The sequence below is a fragment of the Cavia porcellus genome, unplaced genomic scaffold (genome assembly GCF_034190915.1).
Source record: "Cavia porcellus strain 051 isolate PalLab524CR breed Dunkin Hartley unplaced genomic scaffold, mCavPor4.1 scaffold_10, whole genome shotgun sequence".
In the NCBI taxonomy this organism is placed as follows: domain Eukaryota; kingdom Metazoa; phylum Chordata; class Mammalia; order Rodentia; family Caviidae; genus Cavia; species Cavia porcellus.
In genome coordinates, this window is record NW_026947493.1 from 77,053,369 (window position 1) to 77,074,940 (window position 21,572).

General features: G+C 31.8%; 1 protein-coding gene across 8 annotated transcripts in view; it reads right to left on the reverse strand.

Moving 5' to 3' along the window:
• The window catches only part of Csmd3 (CUB and Sushi multiple domains 3), a 1,082,130-nt gene that overhangs the window by 613,917 nt on the left and 446,641 nt on the right, over window positions 1–21,572 (reverse strand). For 5 of the 8 annotated variants that reach the window (XM_063257640.1, XM_063257642.1, XM_063257639.1 and 2 more), the window contains 2 exons: window positions 20,843–20,920; window positions 14,209–14,296 (listed from right to left, as the gene is read on the reverse strand). In XM_063257640.1, coding sequence (XP_063113710.1) covers window positions 14,209–14,296; window positions 20,843–20,920 — 166 coding nt within the window. The remainder of the gene's footprint in view (window positions 1–14,208; window positions 14,297–20,842; window positions 20,921–21,572) is intronic. The other 3 variants (XM_063257641.1, XM_063257646.1, XM_063257647.1) reach the window with 1 other exon arrangement.

Genomic DNA, 21,572 nt, shown 5'->3' on the forward strand with positions numbered 1-21,572 from the left:
GTGTAGTTTAGGTTGTCATGTTAGAGACGGAGATGGCGGGGGTGATGAATCTTGGGCTTTACAACCTTTATTTTCCTAACAGTGTGATTGGCTATGTCAGCAAGAAGACTGGGAAACTCACTGGGCAATGCTTAGTTCCTTACTGGCCCATGACAGCAGAGCAGGAAAAGTCTAGGAATGAATGTGGGAGATTTCAAGGATCAAGGATCAGCACAGAGATAAGAAATGAACACACAAACACAAAAGTATCAAGTGACAAGTGCTAAGTAGACATGATGTCATATTTGAGAAAAGGCTTATGCTATCAGACAGTAAATCTCTGGGAAGTACACATTCAATTTGATATCTTTTTAATAAGAAGGCATTATCACAGGGTCCACCCAGGAGGAGCTCCAAGCAGGAAAAAATGAGATAGGTAAAAGGTGAAATCATTACAGACCCAGTGGAAATGCAGAAAATCATCAATACCTGTTTTGAAAACCCGTTACTCTCAGAGGCTTGATAACACAGAAGAAATGGACAGATTCCTAGAAACATATGAAGTGCCAAAGCTGGGCCAAGAAGATGTAAAACTGCTGAATAACAAATTTCAATTAATGAAATTGAAAATGTAATTAGATCCCTACCAACAAAGAAAAGCCCAGGTCCAGACGGATTCACTATGGAATTCTACAAAAAATTCAAAGAAGATTTAATGCCGATACTCCTCAAGCTCTTCAATGAAATTGAAAAGGAAACAATCCTCCCTAACTCATTCGTGGAAACAAGCATTACTCTAATACCAAAACCTGAGAAAGATCCAATTATAGGCCAATCTCCCTAATGGACATAGAAACAAAAATTCTCAATAAAATTTTGGCAAACAGCAAATCATCAAGAAGCAAATGCAGCAAATCATCAAGAAGATTATACATCATGAACAAGTGTGACTCATCCCAGGCATGCAGGGAGGTTGAGTATATGCAAATCAATAAATGTAATCCACCATATCAATAGAGCCAAAAATAAGAACCACATGATCATTTCTATAGATGCAGAAAAAGCTTTTTATAAGGTCCAACATTAATTCATGATAAAAACCTTACAGAAAATTGGAGTAGACGATCTTTACCTCAATATAGTAAAAGCCATCTATGACAAGCCAACAGCTAGCATCATATTAACTGGCCAAATAATGAAAGCCATTACCCTAAAATCAGGAACAAGACAAGGATATCCATTATTACACCTCCTATTCAATACAGTACTGGAATACTAGCCAGAGTTATTAGACCAGAAAGAGAAATAAAAGGAGTAAGGATAGGAAAAGAAGAAGAAAGTAAATTATCATTATTGGCAGATGACATGATACTCTACATAGAAGACTCCCAAAACTCCATTGAAAGACTCCTATGCAAATAAATTCAGTAATGGGGCTGGATACAAACACTCTAAAATCAATAGAATTTCAATACACTAACAACAAAATCACTGAGCGAGAAATAAGAGAAGCCACACCCTTTACAATAGTATCCAAGAAAATGAAATACTTAGGATTTAATCTAACAAAAGATCTATTCAGTGAAAATTATAATACTCTGAAAAAAAGAAATCAAAGGGGACTTCAGAAAATGGAAAGACATCCCTAGTTCATGGATAGGAAGAACAAACATTGTGAAAATGGCCATTCTCTCCAAATTGTTATACAGATTTAATGCAATCCCAAAATAAATGCCACTAGCATACCTCACAAATCTAGAGAAATCACTCCTAAAATTTGTCTGGAAACAGAAAAGATCTAGAATAGCAAAGGCAATTCTAAGCAACAAAGGCAAGGCAGGAGTCATCACATTCCCTGACTTGAAGTTATACTACAAAGCTACTGTAGTAAAATGAACATGATATAAGAATAAAGAAAAGGCCTGAAAAACAATGGAATAAATTAGAAGAAACAACTATGAATACAACCACACTCAGCCACCCTATCTTTGATAAAGGGGCAACCACGTCCACTAGATGAAAGACTGTCTCTTCAATTAATGGTGGTGGAGAAATTGGCTGTCCATATGCCAACAACTAAAACTAGACCCATGCCTATCACCATGTATTAAATTAAAGTATAAATGGAGCAAACATCTGAATATTAAAACAGAAACACTAAAGTTGTTGAAAGACAAAATAGGTAGAAATCTTGAAAACATAGGGGTAGGTAGAGAATTCTTGAACAAGAATCAAAATGCATACAAAATACTTCACAGAATCAACAACTGGTATTGCATCCTATTAAAGAGTGTTTGTATGTCAAAATAAATCTACTTAGCAAAAAGAAAATCTACAAATTGGAAAAATCTTAGTAAACAGTCCCTTATACAAAGGACTTATGTCCAGAACATATAAAGAATTTTAAAAAATCAGATCCTCTAAATTCAAAAACCCATTCCAAAAATGGACATCAGACATGAATACACAGTTCTCAGATGAAGAAATACAAATGGCAAATAAATACATGAAAAAATGGTGAGCATCACTGGTCATTAGAGAAATGCAAATTAAAACAGCACTGAGGTTCTATCTCACTCCAGAAAGAATGGTCAGGATAAAGAAAACTACCAACAATGAATGCTGGAGAGGCTGTGGGGAAAAGGAACTCTCCTGCACTTTTGGTGGGAGTGTAGACTGGTGCAACCACTGTGGAGGTCGTTCTGGAGATTCTTCAAAAAGCTGGGATTGGAGGTCCCATTTGACCCAGCTATTCCTCTACTAGTCATATTTCCAAAAGAACTGAAAACATCATACCACAGTGGTACATGTGCACCCATGTTTATAGCAGCATAATTTATAATAGCCAATCTTAGAAACAACCTAAGTGTCCATCAACTGAGGAATAGATTTAAAAAAAAAAAAAAGATGTGGTATTTTTATACAATGGAGTACTACTCAGCTATAAAGAATGATCACATTGACATATTTATAAGTAAATGTATGCAACTCGCGACCATACTTATAATTGTAATAAATCAAACTCACATGTGTAAATATCATATTGAAAGGACAAGAATCTGCTTAAAAGGGAAAAATAATATCTCAGAGAAAATGAGGTAAAAGAAAAGAAGGGAAAAGAAAAAATATAAAATTATATAAACACACAGTATAGCTAAGATGATTGTGCTACAAATTCTATAAGTTCTTGGACCAAAATAGTTAACATTCATAAGATTGGAACAATTGTATATATTATTGTATGGTGATTTGAAGGACTCTTGACAATCATTATGTAAAATAGCAACCTTAGTTACAATCATAGCACCTTGTTTTAAAGGTCTATGTTGTCAGTGTTCTGGGCTCTTTGCTATGTTGTTGTCTATTAGTCTTTTTTTGTTTTGCGTTTTTCTAGGAATTTGTTTTGTTTTGTCTTGTTTTGTTTTATTTTTTTCCTCTAATACAGAAAGAGTAGGTGTACATGTAGAGATTCATGCATGCTTAGAATTTCTAAACAGTTTATGAGAATCAATGAAATAAACAGCTACTTTGAAGAAAAGAGACACTTAGATACCCAGTGTTGGTTCCGTAGTGTCATAATGTGAAATCCAGAAATACTATTATTTTTTGTTCAGAGTGATTTTAGTCTGTTTTGTTTTGTTTAATTTCAACATACACGAAGGTATGGACAGCAATTTTGAAAGAGAATGAGAGACATTATGGCAGCCATTGTTGACTTCCTTCTTGTCTGAACTTGAAGACCTAAAATGCCTTCATCATCCTGTTCTGATCAGTTTTATACTATTTTGTTTTGAATGAACTCATTGTATGTGAATAGTTGGACAACTATTTGGAAGAAAACAAGAGCAATGTGATAGACAGTAAAGATCTCCAGTTGTCTTGCTTTGAAATCTGTGTCTCTTACGTTGTTTTCTTATGGTCTGTTTTGTTCTGTTTAATTTTACCCTGTTTATTTTAAAAATAAAATAAAATAAAATAAAATAAGAGCTGGGTCAGAGGGGATTACGGGAAGAGATTTTTTCTTTTTTTAAGTATTGATTTTATTCTAAGTGTAAAGGTAGCAGGCATTTTAAAAAGACAAATAGCCTAATTTCACCTGTTTATAAAAGGATGCCTTGTTTATTTTGTACTGAATACAACACAGAAGACAGCAGTAAAAAGAGAGGTCAGTTTGGGCTGATTATGATGGTCTAACAGGAATGAGACAGGCTTGAAATTGAAAAGTTTTAATTGGTAAGAAGAACCCTGGCCATATTTAGACTATAGTTTGAAAGTAGAAACAATGAATATTCTTTTTGCACTGAATATGAGAGGGTAAAATTAAGAGCGGTCACCAATCTACATAGAGATTTTTTTTAAATAAGTGAAACGTTATTTCAGACGTGCACTTTCTACATTTGCTTTACGGTGATTGCATAAGTCTTTCCTCATTCTCCCTGTCCCAAATCTCTCGTCTTTGTTCTTGTATTGATCATTTTTATGCTAAAAACATTCTCCCAGGCACAGGCCACACACTTGTAATTCCAGGTACTTTGGAGGCTGAGGCAGGTGTATTGCCAATTACAGGCAAGCCGGGCAACTTCCTGGGACCATGTCTCAAAAAAAAAAAAAAAAAAATGAAAATGGCTAGGGATGTACCTTAGGGTTAAAGTGGTCCTAATGAAAAAAAAATATCTTACTGCTTAAATAACTATTTTCCTTATATCATATCTCCTAATATTTTCCCTTGAGTTTCTTTCAACATTCCTAATGCTGTAACCCATATCATTCATTACATAATCAAGGGCATATCCCTTCTTTCAGCTTGTCCAAGACACATGGGATTTTTCAACATACTTAGAGATTTTTAATTAGAACAATTCACATTTACTGTGTAAAACTATTTCTTTATGGAAACATACTGTTTTAGTGTGAGAACCTCTGCTAATGTAGTAGGGGAAAATCTGACTCATTTAATCATTTGAATATGTTTTTAAGTTTTTCTTATCATTGAGAGTGACACTAGAAAGGAGTCATTTTATTTTTATTATAACTTTTTTCAAAAGTACTATCATTTGAAAATAAAACATATAAAACTTAAGACATAAAACAAACGCTTAATCGTACTTTTATAGATCTGAAATTATTTTTCATATTCCAAAAGTATTCCCACATTTCACTAGCAGAAATACTTGCATCATCCACATATAGTTTTATTCAACCAAAACATTTCCCTCGATGCAATATTTTAATATGCTTCTAAATATGTACATTTAAACTTTACTTCAGTAAAAGATCACTGATTTAAATTGCTGTGTCTTCAAATTATTACTTTCATTAACTTTTTCATTTAAATATTTTCACCATGATATTGCAATAACTTGTTTTCTCCCTCTAGCAATGAGGAGACTGGGAGGGTAGAGATCCTACAGTGCGAATAAATGCTAAGCTTATCTGAAAAATGTGCACAGTTTAAACCGAAGGCTTATTATGCCTATTATAATGCTATTGCCTTTTTAGAATATCTACATAATTTGAGTATTTCTATGAGTCATAGCCTATCAATAAGATTAAAAAATGAGTAATTTAAAAATCCATTTTGACTACTACTTTTTAAAATGTATACCATTTAAAATAGATTAATTTTTATACGAGATACATGATAATATTATACTGAAATGTTTGGGCCCTAAGCAACAATAGAAAAACTATGCTCTTGTTCCACATTGCTTTCAGACCTAAAAAATGTATATTTTAAGAATCTTCTCCAAGAGGCTAAAGACACCTTTTAATACAGATAATAACCATACACTGAGTGTTTATTCCACTAGTCTTATGAAATTACATTTGGGATAAGTGGCAGTGCCAGTTTCTTCAAATTCAACATAGCAATTGTTTCTAATAGTTTTGGTTTTGATGATAAAAATAAAATTACATTTTCCTTGAATACATAGAATAAATAGCAAGTATGGAAATAAGACAAACACACACATTACTATCACACCAGTCAAATGAGGTAAGCATGCCTGGGTAAAATGTATAGCAATGAAAGATGAAATAAATCCAGTTGAATACCAGATAGCATCCTTACAGGGGGAAATTATCAGAACTGGTCCACATTATAGCAGAACCATGTGCCATGTTACAGAGCTGGTAAAAGACAGAGGCATTTGAAAGAACAATTTGCCTTGAGGAGCTGTTAAATTTCAGGGATTTTGTTTTCACATTTATGTTTAAAAATACATACCACATACTTCAGATGGTATTTTTTTTTTCTTTAAAAGGGAGGTTTAACATTCTGTAACACAATATGGTAGAACTGGAAAGATAATGCCAAAAGCTAGGTTTGGACTGTCTTAAAGAACGTAAATCTAAAATGCAAATGTATAAGCAAGGAGAAAGAGCACCAAGCCCTGAGTTCAAGGACTACCTTTATCATCGGAAAATGTGGAAATTTATACGGCATGTGAGTTCACTCACCAGCAAAACAGAAATATTGAGACACAGTGTTTTAATTAGTAACAATAATGTAGAGATACTTTTAAATTTATAGTATGAAATGTGTAAAAAAACTAATATATAATTGTTTAATTCAACAAGTAGACGTGCAAGATAACATATTAAAACAACGTGCTGTGAGATCGACAGCTTGATAACTTGTTTCAAGAGGAAAAATAATTCCCTTTTTACATATTAAAAGTAAATTCATAAAATGTAGAAGAATGAAAATGTGAAAGACCTAAGTGAAACACACAAGTGCTGATCATGAAGACTTCAGAGGTGATAATATTCCTGAAAAAAAGATATAGAGGAGGAGAACAGATACAACCCTGGGGAAAGACAATATTTAGAAAATAAGAGAAAAATGTTCATTCAAGAAAAGAGCAAATACAGTGATTAGAGAGGCTACCTTAAGGAAACAATATTTCATAATCATTGAAGTACAAAATTAGAGAACAAATGGTTACATGCAAACTGAAAAAGTAACTCAGAGATGAAACACCTAGTAATAGAAATACAATGCTATATGGTAAGCATACTGGTGCCACAGATGTATTCTTCAGAAAAGTTTCCTTGTCAAGCGGAGATAGAACGCCTTTGCAAACGTCTATAAAGTAATGATCTCTGAATTTATCATGGTAAAATTCATAAAGGAATTTACTAGCATGCTTAGAAAGCTCAGGGTAAGAGAATGGCTGAAGATGAGTCTACATTCAAAAATGTCATTAATTTGCATTATCACAGTTTCCTTGAAAAACTATGTACAACTGTTTTCATAGAACTGTGCGACTAACAGGTTCTCTGCTGAGGCATATACCAGAGTTTTCAAATCCAAATGAAAATACAAAATTTAGAACCAATGTTACTCTTCAATCATAAGAGGGGAACAAATTCCTGTCCTTCTCTGGTGACATTTCTTTTTCACTTCAGAACTTCTCCCTTCTCAAATTTCCACTGCTCCAAAGAAGGCAGGAGGTAAACCCTTCTTCCAGAAGGAACATGAGCGAGCGTTGGGTAAAGATCCTACAAGTTGAGCTTTTACAGACATTTGGTTGTAATTTTAAGAGATATTTAAATTTTTAATTTATTTTTTAAGACTTCAAAACACAGCTGCTAGGACTCTCACCTTAGAGATTAGAATACCAGATGGTAAGCAAAATAGAGCAAGACAGACGCCTTAGTTCATCAAGGACTTACTTATAGATACCCTCAGTGAGCACAAAAATATTGATTTACAACAATGTTTATGTTTTTGCATTTTTTCCCTGTAAGTCATTTCGTTTTATGATGAGTTTGACATCGATCTACTAGGTCATACGATTAGAGAAATAAACGAAAAACTCTCAAGATGCAGTTTTGCCGTTCTAATCAATGCATGGACCTTATCTAACATCCTTTGTTAGGCATGAACACATGTGAACAACCCTGTATCTAAATCTCAATTTGTAAAATTTAGAAAAGATTTGGAGAGACGATGCAGAGTCTGTTTTATATTAGAGTTATACATAAATAGCTTTATGGGAGTTAGAGCCAGTTTGCAGGTGGTTGGGCAAAGTGACCTTTTGTCTGGGTATGTCCCTTCATTGGATTAAGAAACACCTGGCTGATCAAAAGAGCACACTCAGGGATGTGTCTTTGTGAGTGATGGAGGCACAGCCTTGGGTACTATTTGGGGTCCCTTGCCCATTATTCTTTAGCAGTTCCTGTACTCTGCCCCCTACCACCAAGAACTAAGCGGCTTTGCTCTGTCATGTCTCTCTTTCACAATGTTTCTGCCTTGGAGCCCGGTGAGGGCAGACTGAAACTCCCTGAAAACAGTGAGATAAATCGAGTGTTTCCTTCTTTAAGTAACAGGGTCCTGTTACTGTGTCCCAACTGAAGAAAAGCTCACTAATACAAGAAGGTAATAAAAGTTTTATGGCAGTTTTGAGTGAATATTTAAAGAATGTATGGGATACCATCAGCAAGAGGCTGGGATGGGACATTCTATGAAAGAAACAATAAAACTCTGTGAAGTCAGACGAAATCTGATAGGATTGAGGCAAACACTGTGAATTGTTGCCACATAAAATAGGGATGGATGATCAACTGTGCAAGAATAGAGAGACATTGGGGCACTTTTAATATCAAAAGGAGTGGTGCTTGGATGAACAGTCCTCAGGAAAGGTCTGTCTGATTTAAGTTGGAAAAACACATTATAGATACTATGCGTAAGTTTGGTGTGGCAAGAGCACAAAGTCAGACGTTCAGAGAAAGAGCCTGCAGCTACTTAAGGCTGACAGTGCAATTCTCTGAAAATGTGTTCAGGGAGAACTAAGATGAAAACCATGGAATTAGAGATAAGGAACTGTCCCGATCAGTCGGAAACTAGGTGTTTCTTAGTATTTCAAATTTTCCTCCCTCTCTAGTCTTTGAACTCACAAACATTATTACCACAGTGGAATGATGACACAAAAATGATTGATGTTGCAATCAATGTTCTCGAGAAAGATTTTAATACATTATCATTACACTAACATATGTGTACAGAGTATCACGACAAACATTTTGTTTTTAATGTAATCAATTATTTTTCTTAGCATGTATTTTAAGAGGTTTTTTTTTTCCCTTTTTTTAGACGTAAATCTTTTATCATCAGATAAGCAAATATTTTCTCCCAACCTGTGGGCGTTTCTATTAACAGTATCTTTTATAGAACAGGAGTTTTAATTTTAATGTACTACACTTGACTAATTATTTTTCATTCACTGATTGTGCTTTTGACACTGTATAAAAAACTGGAGTGTCACAAAGTAATGGATATGAGGAAAACCTGCCTTGAATATCTTTAATAATTCTGGAGTTGATGGTAACTTTAATTCAACAACGAATCTGATTTTCATAGATGCAGGTGGTGATTCATTGAGCAACCATCATTGAATTCCCCTTTAACATGATAAGGGCCCAAGAAAAGAGTTAACTTTTAATTTGAGTTATGATTAAGGGTAGATTATTAATATAGTAAGGTGACGTCTTTTTATCATATTTATCTCTTTACTAGCTCTCATTTTATTAGTTTTTTTTTAGATGATTCTCACAAGTTATATGAGAATGACTATTGTTTTATACTCTAAAATACATGCTAAGGTTGTTTTTTTCTCCTCTGAAATCTTTGAGTCTACAAATTTGTCTGACATGGTGGAATGCTTATAGCTGAAAGTGACTTTGAAAGACAGTTTAATTCATTTTCCTTAAAAATCGCCCTACTTAAACTTATACTTAAAGATTTCTTCCCTCTAGATCTATATTTCTAAAGTATATGCCTGAAACTATTACTGGTAATTTGCTAAATGCACTTAGCTTTATCGCACTTCTGAACAATCTTTTTCAACTAACACTAGAAATAATCAGACTAGTCAGACTCATTATCGTCAGCCTCAAAAGGGCAAAGTCCCTTGCCAAGACAACATTTCAATATTAAACTTGCTCTCTCCGCAGCACTAACACCTATTTCCTATGTTTCTTTATATTAACCTTGTTATTCCAATCATCCCTATGCATTTTCATTTGATAAACTCATTTGATACAGTTTTACCAAATTAAAGGTATTTGAGCATTAGCTCTCTCATCTTCCTATTTAAAAGAATCTACAATCCTTTCTACTTGTTATATTAGAATTCTCTGCACCTATCTGTGAATCTCACTTATTTCTTCTACAAAATTATTTTGCTTTACTTTGGCATCTCTTTCCATATCACTAACATATTCCTTGCTCTAGAATAATTTCTATTAACAAATAATCATGCCTCGATCACTTGCATATCTTAAAATGAAATTGCTCTTAACTTCCTAATGACAATACAACGTCCCTTTTATTCTCTTGCATTATATAACTTGATGTTCTCATAATGTTCCCACTCTGCATTGCATTATTCACTTTTTAGCTCATTTCACTATTTTTGCAGACTTTATCATTCCAATAAAATCATTCTTATTAATAACATTTGTGGTGGTAAGGGAGGAATTGCAATTTGATTTGCTTTAAGGTTTGAATGTGGGATATACCCAGAGGATTAGCAGAGCACTCTAGTTGGTGTGTCCAGGAGGGCCATGGAGTCTGTGTCTGGTTCCCTTGCCCTTTCACCTCTGGCACTGTTCCCCTGCTATGTTTCCTGACTGCTATAAACCAAGAAGCTTTTTTCTACCACACCCTTCTTCTATAATGCTCTTGCTTTAAAGCAAGCCAAACCCATTCTCTTCCCCCTCTTATGCTTCTTGAACATCATGATGTGCACAGGTTTGCTCTTCACAAACTTTTTCTTCTTGACTTTGAGCAGGCCAACTATGTACTACATCTCCTTAAAATATGAGCCAAATTAAATTTATCCTCTTTTAATTTGTGGATGTCAGGTATATGTCCCAGCAAGAAGAAAAATGACTAATCCATCTTTTGTGTTGTCAAATTCAGTAAATAATCTTTGTCATCATAGTCAAGGTTTTCACTGCAATCAACCTTCTCCAACTTTTTTTTAAAAGGAATTTCTTTTTTTGCCTCTATCATTTCCTTGGTTATTTTCATACTCCTCTGGTTCCTCACAAGCACAATTTGATAGCTCTTTGTTCTAGATTTGTAATAGATTTGGGGCCTTTGTATAAGTTCTATGTCTTTCTGTACATTATACATGATATCATCTATTCATGTTGCTTTCAAAAGTCTTTATAAAATCTACAAGAAGATGACACATTTATAATTTTTAGATTCCATTAAGGTATCTATTAACTTTACCTACTAACTTCCAAATCTAAGTCATCTGAAATCTGCAACACAAAAGCTGAAACTGTTTTTCTCCTCAAATCGCTAATATCCACACTAGTAAAAGTTTTAATTCATCTGATCAACGTTGCTCCTAAACTGGAAATCATCCTTTATTCTTTTGTTTTCCTTAATCAGAACAAATTATCATTAGATACTGAAAATGTTATCTTCAGAATATACCTTAGGTACTTCTATTTCACTGTTATCATCACAAAGTCTTTATAAACTTTCATCCAAACTACATAGTAGCCTTCTAAAAATTTGATTTTTCTGTAGTTCATTTACTAAAAGCAACTTGGCATCTTAGCCAGTTAGGCTGTAGTAGAAAATGTCCCCTACACACTCTGTTAGCTACCTAGGCAACAGTTCCTATTGCTTCTGCTTGTTAGAAATGACTGGTCTCCAAGATGTATACTATAAAAATCAGTCAGAGAGCTGAGTACTCTGCCTCTGTACTTTCCGTTTGCAGACTCCATAGAAAGCTCCTTCCTTAAGCCTGCAAAACCTGACATTTTGATGATCTTGATCAGTGCCCAGCAACATAAAATAAATCTATCGCCAAATCCTGGGTATACTTTTCATGTTTCTCCTTGAGTTGCAAAGGTGGCTTAAATGAGAAAAGTAGGCCAGGGGTAGCCATGGTGCACAAGAAAAAGTCAGCTTGGTCAGGAAGGAACTGTTGTCATTTTGTTCAATAAATGTTGCTATGAAAGTATATTGGTTTAAGTAGCCAAATAAATCAACAAAGTCTGTGTGTGTGGAGAGAGAGAGACAGAGAGAGAGAAGGAGAGGGAGAGTATGTGTGAAATCTCCTGCATTTTAAATGCTGGCCCCCACTTTTAAATACATTGTATGGTTAAAATAAAACAAGTCTCCAGTCCAGATTAAGCGGACTAGATGCCAATTTACTATCTCTGCAGAAGGGATCCATCTTTTCCTTACCTCCTCAACTTCATTCTCTGATTTTCTCTTTTTACACTCTGTAACTGAATTTGACAGATCTTTATTTTCCTGGAATAACTGAAGTTTTTCCTAAATGTTAAATGCTTTCTCCTCTGCAGTGTAGACACATGTACGTTTTCTGATAACAGCAGGAGTAGGACCTTCGGAAATTTGGTTCATTCCAACTGAGCTAGAGCTCTATTTTAGCTCATAGAATCTTGTTTTGCATTTTATTTTTTACTTCATTATAATTTTTTATATATTTATGATTATTATGTGCATGGCTTGAAACATTGCATTTCAATATAATTTAAAAATTACATTACTGTTACATGTGACTATTTTAAGTGTATACTTGTAAAGCATATAAATAACAGGTAATGAGTCCAAGTTAATAATAATATTAATTATTCTATGCATTACTTATAACACCTTTTATGAATGCTAATATTGTTATATGCTCTCTTCTTATTACACTACAAATACTGTCTCACGTGGCCTTCCCAATCAAGAAGATAAGCGTTACTATCTCAATTTCTTGATCAATGAAATCAGCTCTCTGAAGATAAGACAGTTCAACGACAAGCAAAAGGCTTGGATGAGGTTTGTTTAACTTCAAATTATAATACACTGTACTGATTAAATGTTGTTATTGAACTCCTGAAGTCATGAGTTCAAATTCCACTTACATCACAATTTTGGCTGGAAAATGGAGGTTACTTATTTGTAAAAAGGGCATAAAATAAGTTCTTAGATGATCTTGTAATGATAAAGAAGACATTTCCTCAATTGCCTACACCAAATTTTACTGTTAATCACTGAAAGTGAGACAAGCGGTATGTTTAAGTGATTTAGTATAATGAAGTCAGTCACATCTCAGGCATTTTAAATTTCCCTTTGGGGTATTTCTTCAAGTGGTATCTTGATTTTGGAAGATTTTTCTGTAAATATTTTAGAAAAATACAATTTTACTAATGATGAAGTAATATTATTGTATTCTATTTATAGCAAAATCCACTTTGGACAAAATTTAAGGCCTTGTGCATTCTAGGTAAATGTTTTATCTACTTAGCTACACATGTTGTTCTTAAATAATATTTCATTATGTATTTGTATACTGCTGTAATTAGGGAACTACAAAAAGCCTCAATATTCTTAAAAAGTATTATTTGATAGTTAAATTAATGGCTTCCATAATGTATATATTGTCTGATTCATCAATGCAATTTGCAGTTAATTAAATAGATATTGACTATATTTTGAAAATAAAATTAATATTCAAGGTAAATTTATTTCTAAAAATTGCAAATAATGTTTAGTGTGTGTGTGTGTGTGTGTGTGTGTGTGTGTGTGTGTGTGTGCATGTGCCTCTATGTGTATGTGTTTATGTGTCCTGCAGAATAAATTCAGGGCCTTCTGCATGTTAGATTACTTCTGTACTACTGAGTTATGTGCCCTTCCATCTTTATTTCTGTTTAGAGACAGGCTCTAAATCACTTAGTCAGAGTGGACTCAAACATGTGACCCACTATCCCATCTTATCCTCCAGAATAGTTAGGAGTACAGGTGTATTCCTTATTTCATGGCTTCTAACTACTTGCTTATAAAACACAAGACTGGAGCATTTTACAGGCATTATAGGGTTTGAAATTTACTATTGTATATAGTTAATTTTATTTACCTATGACAGAAAAGGAAATCAAGGCAGATAACACTGAATGATTTACTCAAGAGCAGTGAAAGCAAAATTTGAACACATAACTTCAAAAATTGAATACTATATATTTCACATATTTTACGACAAAAATTGATTAGTCAATCCCCTAAAGAATAATATATCATAAGACTGATATATTATTTAGGTAGTCTCTTTTACATGATAATATATTAGTAATATATCTACATGATCTAGCTATTATGGTTTGAATCCAGAGGTTTTATTTATATATTTTTAAGTTTTAAGGTTGCAACAAAATTTGACAAGATAAATATTGAAATTATTAAAATATTACCTAAAATCTGATCCAATTCTTTTCCCATTTTCTGGTTCTCCTGGATCGGGGCATAAATTGGAAGCTGTTTTAATACCTCCTTCATTTACTGTAAATGAAGAAAAAGAGAAAAGAAACAAATATATTATAAAGAAATCAAGGAATTAACTAACAAACATATACACACACCCATACACACACACACATATATATACACATATATAGGATTCAGTAGTTTTGTTATAGTCGCTATTGTTTATATATAAAGTTAAAAATATAACTTTTTAAATCAATAATGAATCAAAACAATTTTTCAATGTATGGATCTATCAGACCCTAGAGTTGATGTTCAGTAATTCATACTATTCTGAATATTAGCACACGAACGTTTAAAATTTTGTGTGTAATTGTAAACAGACTGTAAAACACATTTTTGGTATATCAGTGTCAGAGTTTCCACTAAGTAGTGCCATTGACAAATGAAATTAGGGTTTGACAGCATCATTTAGTTTCCTGTTATTTTTTAATTTGCAAATGAAAAATCTGATCCAATGGAAATGGTTTAAAGTTGCTGATATCTCTGCCTTTGGTATAGAACAAAGCAATTTGGTCCACCAACAATGAACAATAGTGTAAATTACTAAACATGTCATTTGGTTACATTTTAATTCTGATGACCAAAATACAAACTTTTCTTTCAAGCAATATCTATCACTGTCTTTTCTTCAGGTTTTCTTCAGCAATTTCTTTAGTGGACTAAGTAAAAGATTATCTTTTCACTGAATATGATCACATTATACAAGTAAATCTCCAAGATAGATTTTTTAAAATGGAAAAATGACTGAACCTTTTATTTGTGACGCATCTGCAAGATGTTGTTTGAGAAATTTAATTCTATAGCAAACTGAAGAAAAGCTCCTATTGTGTTTTTATCAATTACTCTTTTTAAGGAAAGAGTATCTAAGTAGAGACTGCACAGCAAAAAAACTAACCCCCTGCAATGGTTCTTGTTCTACATTGTAGACAAGAATGACTTAAAAAGAACAAAGATTGGACTAAATTGGACTAAAGGGCAATTGGAGTTTTGCTGTAGTTGTTGTCATTGTTGGTTTGTTTGTAAAAATAACTCTCAAGATGATTCTAATATAAAGTGAAAGTTGAGGACCCCTGGAGTTTTGAATCATTTAGTTCAGGTGGGTAATTGATTCTACAGTAATTATCAAAGAAAAGACATCTAACCGGTCATGGCATGGGAAAGCTACAATTCTCACAGTTACATGAAAAAATGCATCCCATTTTATCACTCTAAAATTATTTTTCTAAAATAATAAAATAATTTTCCTAAATATTATCAGAAACATACATTTTTCCAATTTATTTGATATTTATTGATTCAAAGCATCTGATATGTTTTGCTTTTCTTGACCTCTAGACTGCTATTTAATTCTTCTTAGCTTTTCTGATTTTAGGGGACACCTCCTGTGTTCATTCTTTTTACGATGGCAGACTAATTCAAAGGTGTTAACCCACAACTATAATTAGTCTGAGTTCCTAGTGTTGCCTCTAAAACTGTTTGCTAATTACTTCGTATGCATGTTTTTGTCCTTTTTTTCAGACATTGTTTTTGTCTTTCAGTGGCCTAGTGGATCATCTTCCAAAGTTCCAAATGGCATCTGATCTGTGTTCTCAAATTGAATCCAGCTATTTTGAAACTTATGCAAAAGTTTTATCAGCTACTTCCAATTCATCCTGAATATAAGGGAAGAGCTAAATTTCAACAGAGGTGAGTTTTATAACTGCTCAAATAGCCAATGATTCTAGATATTCAGTCAGTCAACAGTATTTCTCATTAGTCACGAAGATGAAATCATCACTCAAATCCCGATGCCTCTAATTCTGTAATTCTATGATTTTGCTGATCACATATGTTCCTTATAGGCAATATCTTTTTCTCTACATCTCTATGTTTGCATTTGCTTTCTGTTTAGCTATCTTAAACACAAATTAAGAGTCAACTCATGTCCTACTTCTTCCAAAAGATAATCACTTATTTTTAATAAACTAATTTATCTCCTCTTTTTGCATAACTTAGTGTATTTTATGTGGACAGCTTTACATTTAATTTAAAAATTATTTCATGATATTATAAATTCTTAAATTTTACATTTCTTTAGTAACCTCTAAATGATTTATAAACTCAAAAGAAGGAAATATTACAATTATTTTAATACAATCACAACACTACAGAAGGGTTTATAATTTTTGAAAAAATCTATCCTACTCGATTAGCAATATCACATGATGATGTACTGTTTTTAATGAATAGAGAAAGTTTTATGGGGTGTTATTATTTTTCTAACCATTGAAATATTTTAATAATATTATTGAATATCTTATCAAAATATGATTTCCTTAACATGAGTTGGAAATGAGGAAAAATGAGGCATGAATTAGGCTTACCTACTTTATTAAAGTACCTTATGTATCATAGATGAAGAGTAATATGAAAGTGATTTTCAAGTACAGTACCAGAAAACAGAAATTAGGAAATTCATCTCTCATTTCACCACAAATATAGGCTCAAAAAGTAGAATTGTTGAATATTATTATGTGAATTTGAATGACAAATGACGTATCTTACTGGGTGTCAGGATCTGTTCTATAAACTGCACGTGTAGAGATTTCTACAACTGCTGTTACCCTATCTACCTCCTCCAACGGAGAAAACTGAAGCATGGGGAATTCAAAAATGTCTCCAATTCATTTGGCTAGTGTCTGTCCATCTGCACTCACATCCAGGCCAAACCTGGAGCCCTACAGCCTGACCAAACAGTGTGCAAAGAGGAAGCTGTGTTACTAAATACATTCTTGCAAATATGTCACCTTAAAATACAGAACATACTTAGAATTTTCACTATTTTTATCTAATTCATTCCAATTTTTGCGTGTTTAAATGTCAAGTTATTTCGGTCTCTTGAAATGCTCATATCAGATACTATTTCTGGGACATTTTCAATTAAGGTAACTTAACCAGTACAGATAAAAGGAGGGCTTCCGTATATCATATGTATTTAATACCTATTAGTGATAAACGTGGAAGTTAACAAAATAAATTAGGAAGAAACTGTATAATCTTTCATTTTCTTTATTGATATCGTTTTCCATGGCAAGATGTTATTAACATTTTGAAAGAAGGCAGTGCTCATTCCATCAGTTTGGCCTGTACAGTGCTCCTGAAGAAGCGGGAAAAATCCATCACTTTTATTCGTTTTAATGTGAATACTAACTTGAAGCAAAGTTAAGAATGAATCCTCTTTAAAATCACCACATATGAAGAAGGGACTCTACCTTAAAAAATACATTCATGGAAGGATCCTTTATCTTTGGTCTATAAGGCTATTTTACTTCTATTATTTAAGAAATGTGACTTCTGTTCCCCACATAACAATAAAGAACGAGAAACAGTAGACAGAATTGATGGGGTTTAAAACACTGAGCTATTTATGTCTTACAATACTAAAGTATCTCTACTATATAGTTTATATGTTTCAGGAATCTTGACTTAGTTACTATTTTAGATTCTAATTTAAACTACACCTTAAAATTAAGGAATATAGAAATATAATATTTTTACTATAACCGTGTTTTAGTAAGGCTTCTGATTCTGCATAATATAGAGCCTACTCGAAAGAGAAAAATAAGTATATTCTGTGTAAAATTCACCCTAAAGTTTCCTCTTTCAGGTGCTTAACCTCCACTTGTCTCAAGTTAGACAATTTTTTTTATTATTTTAAAATTATGGCTCTTCAGAATCTTGTTGTGGACTCAACCATTGTAGATATCAAGTGATTTAAACTAACAAATAGTATTCAACAAAGAACTGACTTTTAATTCAGTTTCCAAATACCATTGGATGCTTGTAGCTGAGTTTATATTTTATTCACTCATTTTTTTCTTATTCTATCATGGTACTTGCAGGGAAAAACTGCAGAATGTATTGGTCTTATGAATGAATGAAAGTATAGATTTACAATAGGAAAGAAAAACATGACTATTTTATGGATACACTGCAAGGACTCCTAATGATTGAATTCAACATTTTAAACATACAAAATATACTGTAAAGTATATTTTATTTTTAATGATTTTATGATTTAGAAAAATCATTTTTTTCCTTGAAAACACTAGAATTTTTGAGGGAATGTTTGAGATACCCACAACTTTTAACAATAAAGAAAAAATGAAGTGTCGAAAGTCCAGGCATTAAAACTGAAAAAAAAAAAATTATTTGAAAATATACATTTAAACAGGCCAATTCTACCTATCAATATTACTTCTCATATCTCTTGTTAATTCATTTCTCAAACTAAAAGATGCCATTGTAGGAGACAGTGGCATTAGCAAGTGTGTTTTTTATTTCCTCCAAGATTATTTCCAATTCTACCGAGGCCAATAGAAGAACTAATAGGTGCTTAATATGTTTAACAATTTTTATGTAAAAGATGAACATTAGATAAAAGTTTTCATTCCTTAAACTAATATATCTTGAGAATAGATGTATGATGGCGATAAATTTTCCTGTGATATGTCCTTGTCCTACAAACCCCATGAGTCAGTTTTGTTTTAAACCTAGTTCTTTGATACTTGAGACATGAACTATGGTAAAATAAATTTTAAAATTATGTTGTTTGCTATTTCATAATCACGAATAAGCTGTCTTAAAATACTTTGTTTTCTTTCATGTAGCAATTATTTATGTACAAAAATAAAAGCAAAAAACAAAAGAATTTTAATTTTTTACAGGAAATACAATGGGATATCCAAAATTTTCTTTTTAAATTGTGAAATAAATATTTCACACTTTTCATATCATAAGATTTTGCATGAAAATCTTATAGCAAATATTCTCTTTTCCTTTCTATTGTAACAGTTTCACGTATAAGTTTTCTTTTAATTTACCTTATAGTCATGAAAACAATGAAATATACATTTCCATGTAATCACTGTACTAGTAAATATAGAAAGTTATGTACACCAAATAATGCCTAAACAAATCTTAAATATCTCAGTATTTAAATAGACCGAATTTCTCAGAATATCTGCAAGGTTAATATATGGAGGAGCAGCTCAAATAACATTTAAGTAGACAAAATAAAATTTAAAAAAAGAGTAAAGTGTTATAACTTGTGATTCTGGAAAAAATTTTGAAATAACTATGAGTCAGACAAAATATTAGATAAGTGTCATAAACTTAATATTTCATTAGGTAATCACTTAACTTTTATTTTATATTGATGTGTTGAACTTTGATCTGTTGGAATCATCTCACCTGGAAATATTTTTCTATTTGCAATTCTTTCAGAAAACATGAATTTCTTTCCAACATGTATGAAAAAATTGGCCTGAATTATACTTCAGCATTTATAATTATTTTAAAAACTGACAGTATCGATATTGCCTCCCAAAATATTTAAAAATTCTTATTATTCAGTTAAATATCTTGAATTTAACAAAAAGTGCTTTTCAAACTGATAGCTCTTTTTCATTGACGATTTCATATTATCTTGTGGTTTAAGCTTACTATTCTCATGTCTAAGTAGCAAAATGTAAAAACTATATTTTAAAATAGAAACCACAATATTATTGATAACATAAATGCCCCAAATTTTTTTTTTGAAAATTGTCAAAAGAGTATCCTTCGAGTAATTTACTATTTAGGTATACAAGTAAATAAATATATAGGTAAAATACATTTTAAAATTTATAATGACTAATTTTTATCAGATAAATAGTTATAAACATTTCATAAGGTGGTTTGGAATTGAAATAAATTATTCTTTTATTGACTGATAAATAATAGCTGCACACGTATTTTACAATAACTTCTCTCACTTTTCATATATTCTTTTTTAGAAATTAGGCACTGTACCATAAAAGACTTATTGTAAAGTTTCTAATATGCATATGCAAAAACAGTGAGGTGGAGAATTTCTGCCAATTACTATTAATTTGTCTGACAAACATGCATTGCAGTATGAAAAATATTAATTCATGCTTGTAAATAAATGTTTCCATTTGATGATTTTTCTAAACTGAGGCTTCATTAAATTGAATTCAGGTGTTCTGAAATGTCCTGAATTTGTGAGTCAAAGCATGCATTCAGAAGCATGAATAAATAATTAATCAATTAATTGCCAAAATAAAGTGTTTAAATTAAGCTAAAATTAAAATGGTTTTTATCTTAAAATTGATACATTATACAAAAAAATGCTCCTTAAAAAATTTCTGTGAAAATTTTGTTACAGTAAAATAAGGATCACTATAGGGAACCTACAACTTGAGAAATACTATTTTACTTCACATCCTAGAATTACAAAACCTATCATCACCTCACGAGATAAAAGAATCTGTTTTTATATTGAAATAATGAACAAATTTTCTAAAACCAATCTGTTGTTGGAAAATTACATATTGATCCATTAACTCAATATACATTTAAAAACAATACAGCACTGACTAATTATCATGCAAGTTATATAGATATTAATGCAGTTAATTTAGTAAATACACATTTTAATAAAACACACACAAACAACACAGACACCACAAACTTCACTCTTGCACTAGAGAATAACAAAAAAAGAAGTACACTCACAGATAGAAAACTTGTTGCTGTTGTCTTTCCCTGGAAACAATTTAAATCCTCTAGATTTAAAATCTATGGCCTTTTTCACTAGTTAAGAAAACAAACAAAAACATGTATCAGGAAATACAATTTGAAATGAAATTCAAGTTAACAAATTTTGTTAGCATGGAATTATGCAGGTTAAGGAAACTGCTCTCTTAAGCCTGATGCAAGGTACCCAAAGGAAATTTTTTTAAAAAGCAAGATAATACTAATCAGTGTGTAAAATGTTTACACATTATTTAGGGAGAAGCCTGAATAAACATATAGGTGCTTTTAAACTATTCAAGTTTTCATATAAAATCAAAACTTCAGTCTTTAAAATAAACTATATGAATTCATCAAGTTTTATTGAACAAATTGCACTAGAAAAAAACTAATGAGGTGGATTTTGAATAGTGATAATAGATTTAATAAACTTACATTTTAAGATCAATTAAGTTTCCTAAATTTTAGTTTATTTGACATATTCAGAAAAGTTTAAGAGAATGATATAATTTAAAAAAATTAGTAAGTATATGTTAATTTTTCCACAAATAAAATAATTTCCATTCATTATTGTTGTTTTAGGCACTATGATGTCTATGCACATTGCATTAAAAGTGAATTACAATTATTTGGTATCTTTCTTCTACTTGTAAACTGATCTTATCATACTGAATGACAATGTCATAATATATGAGACTATTATTATTGACTA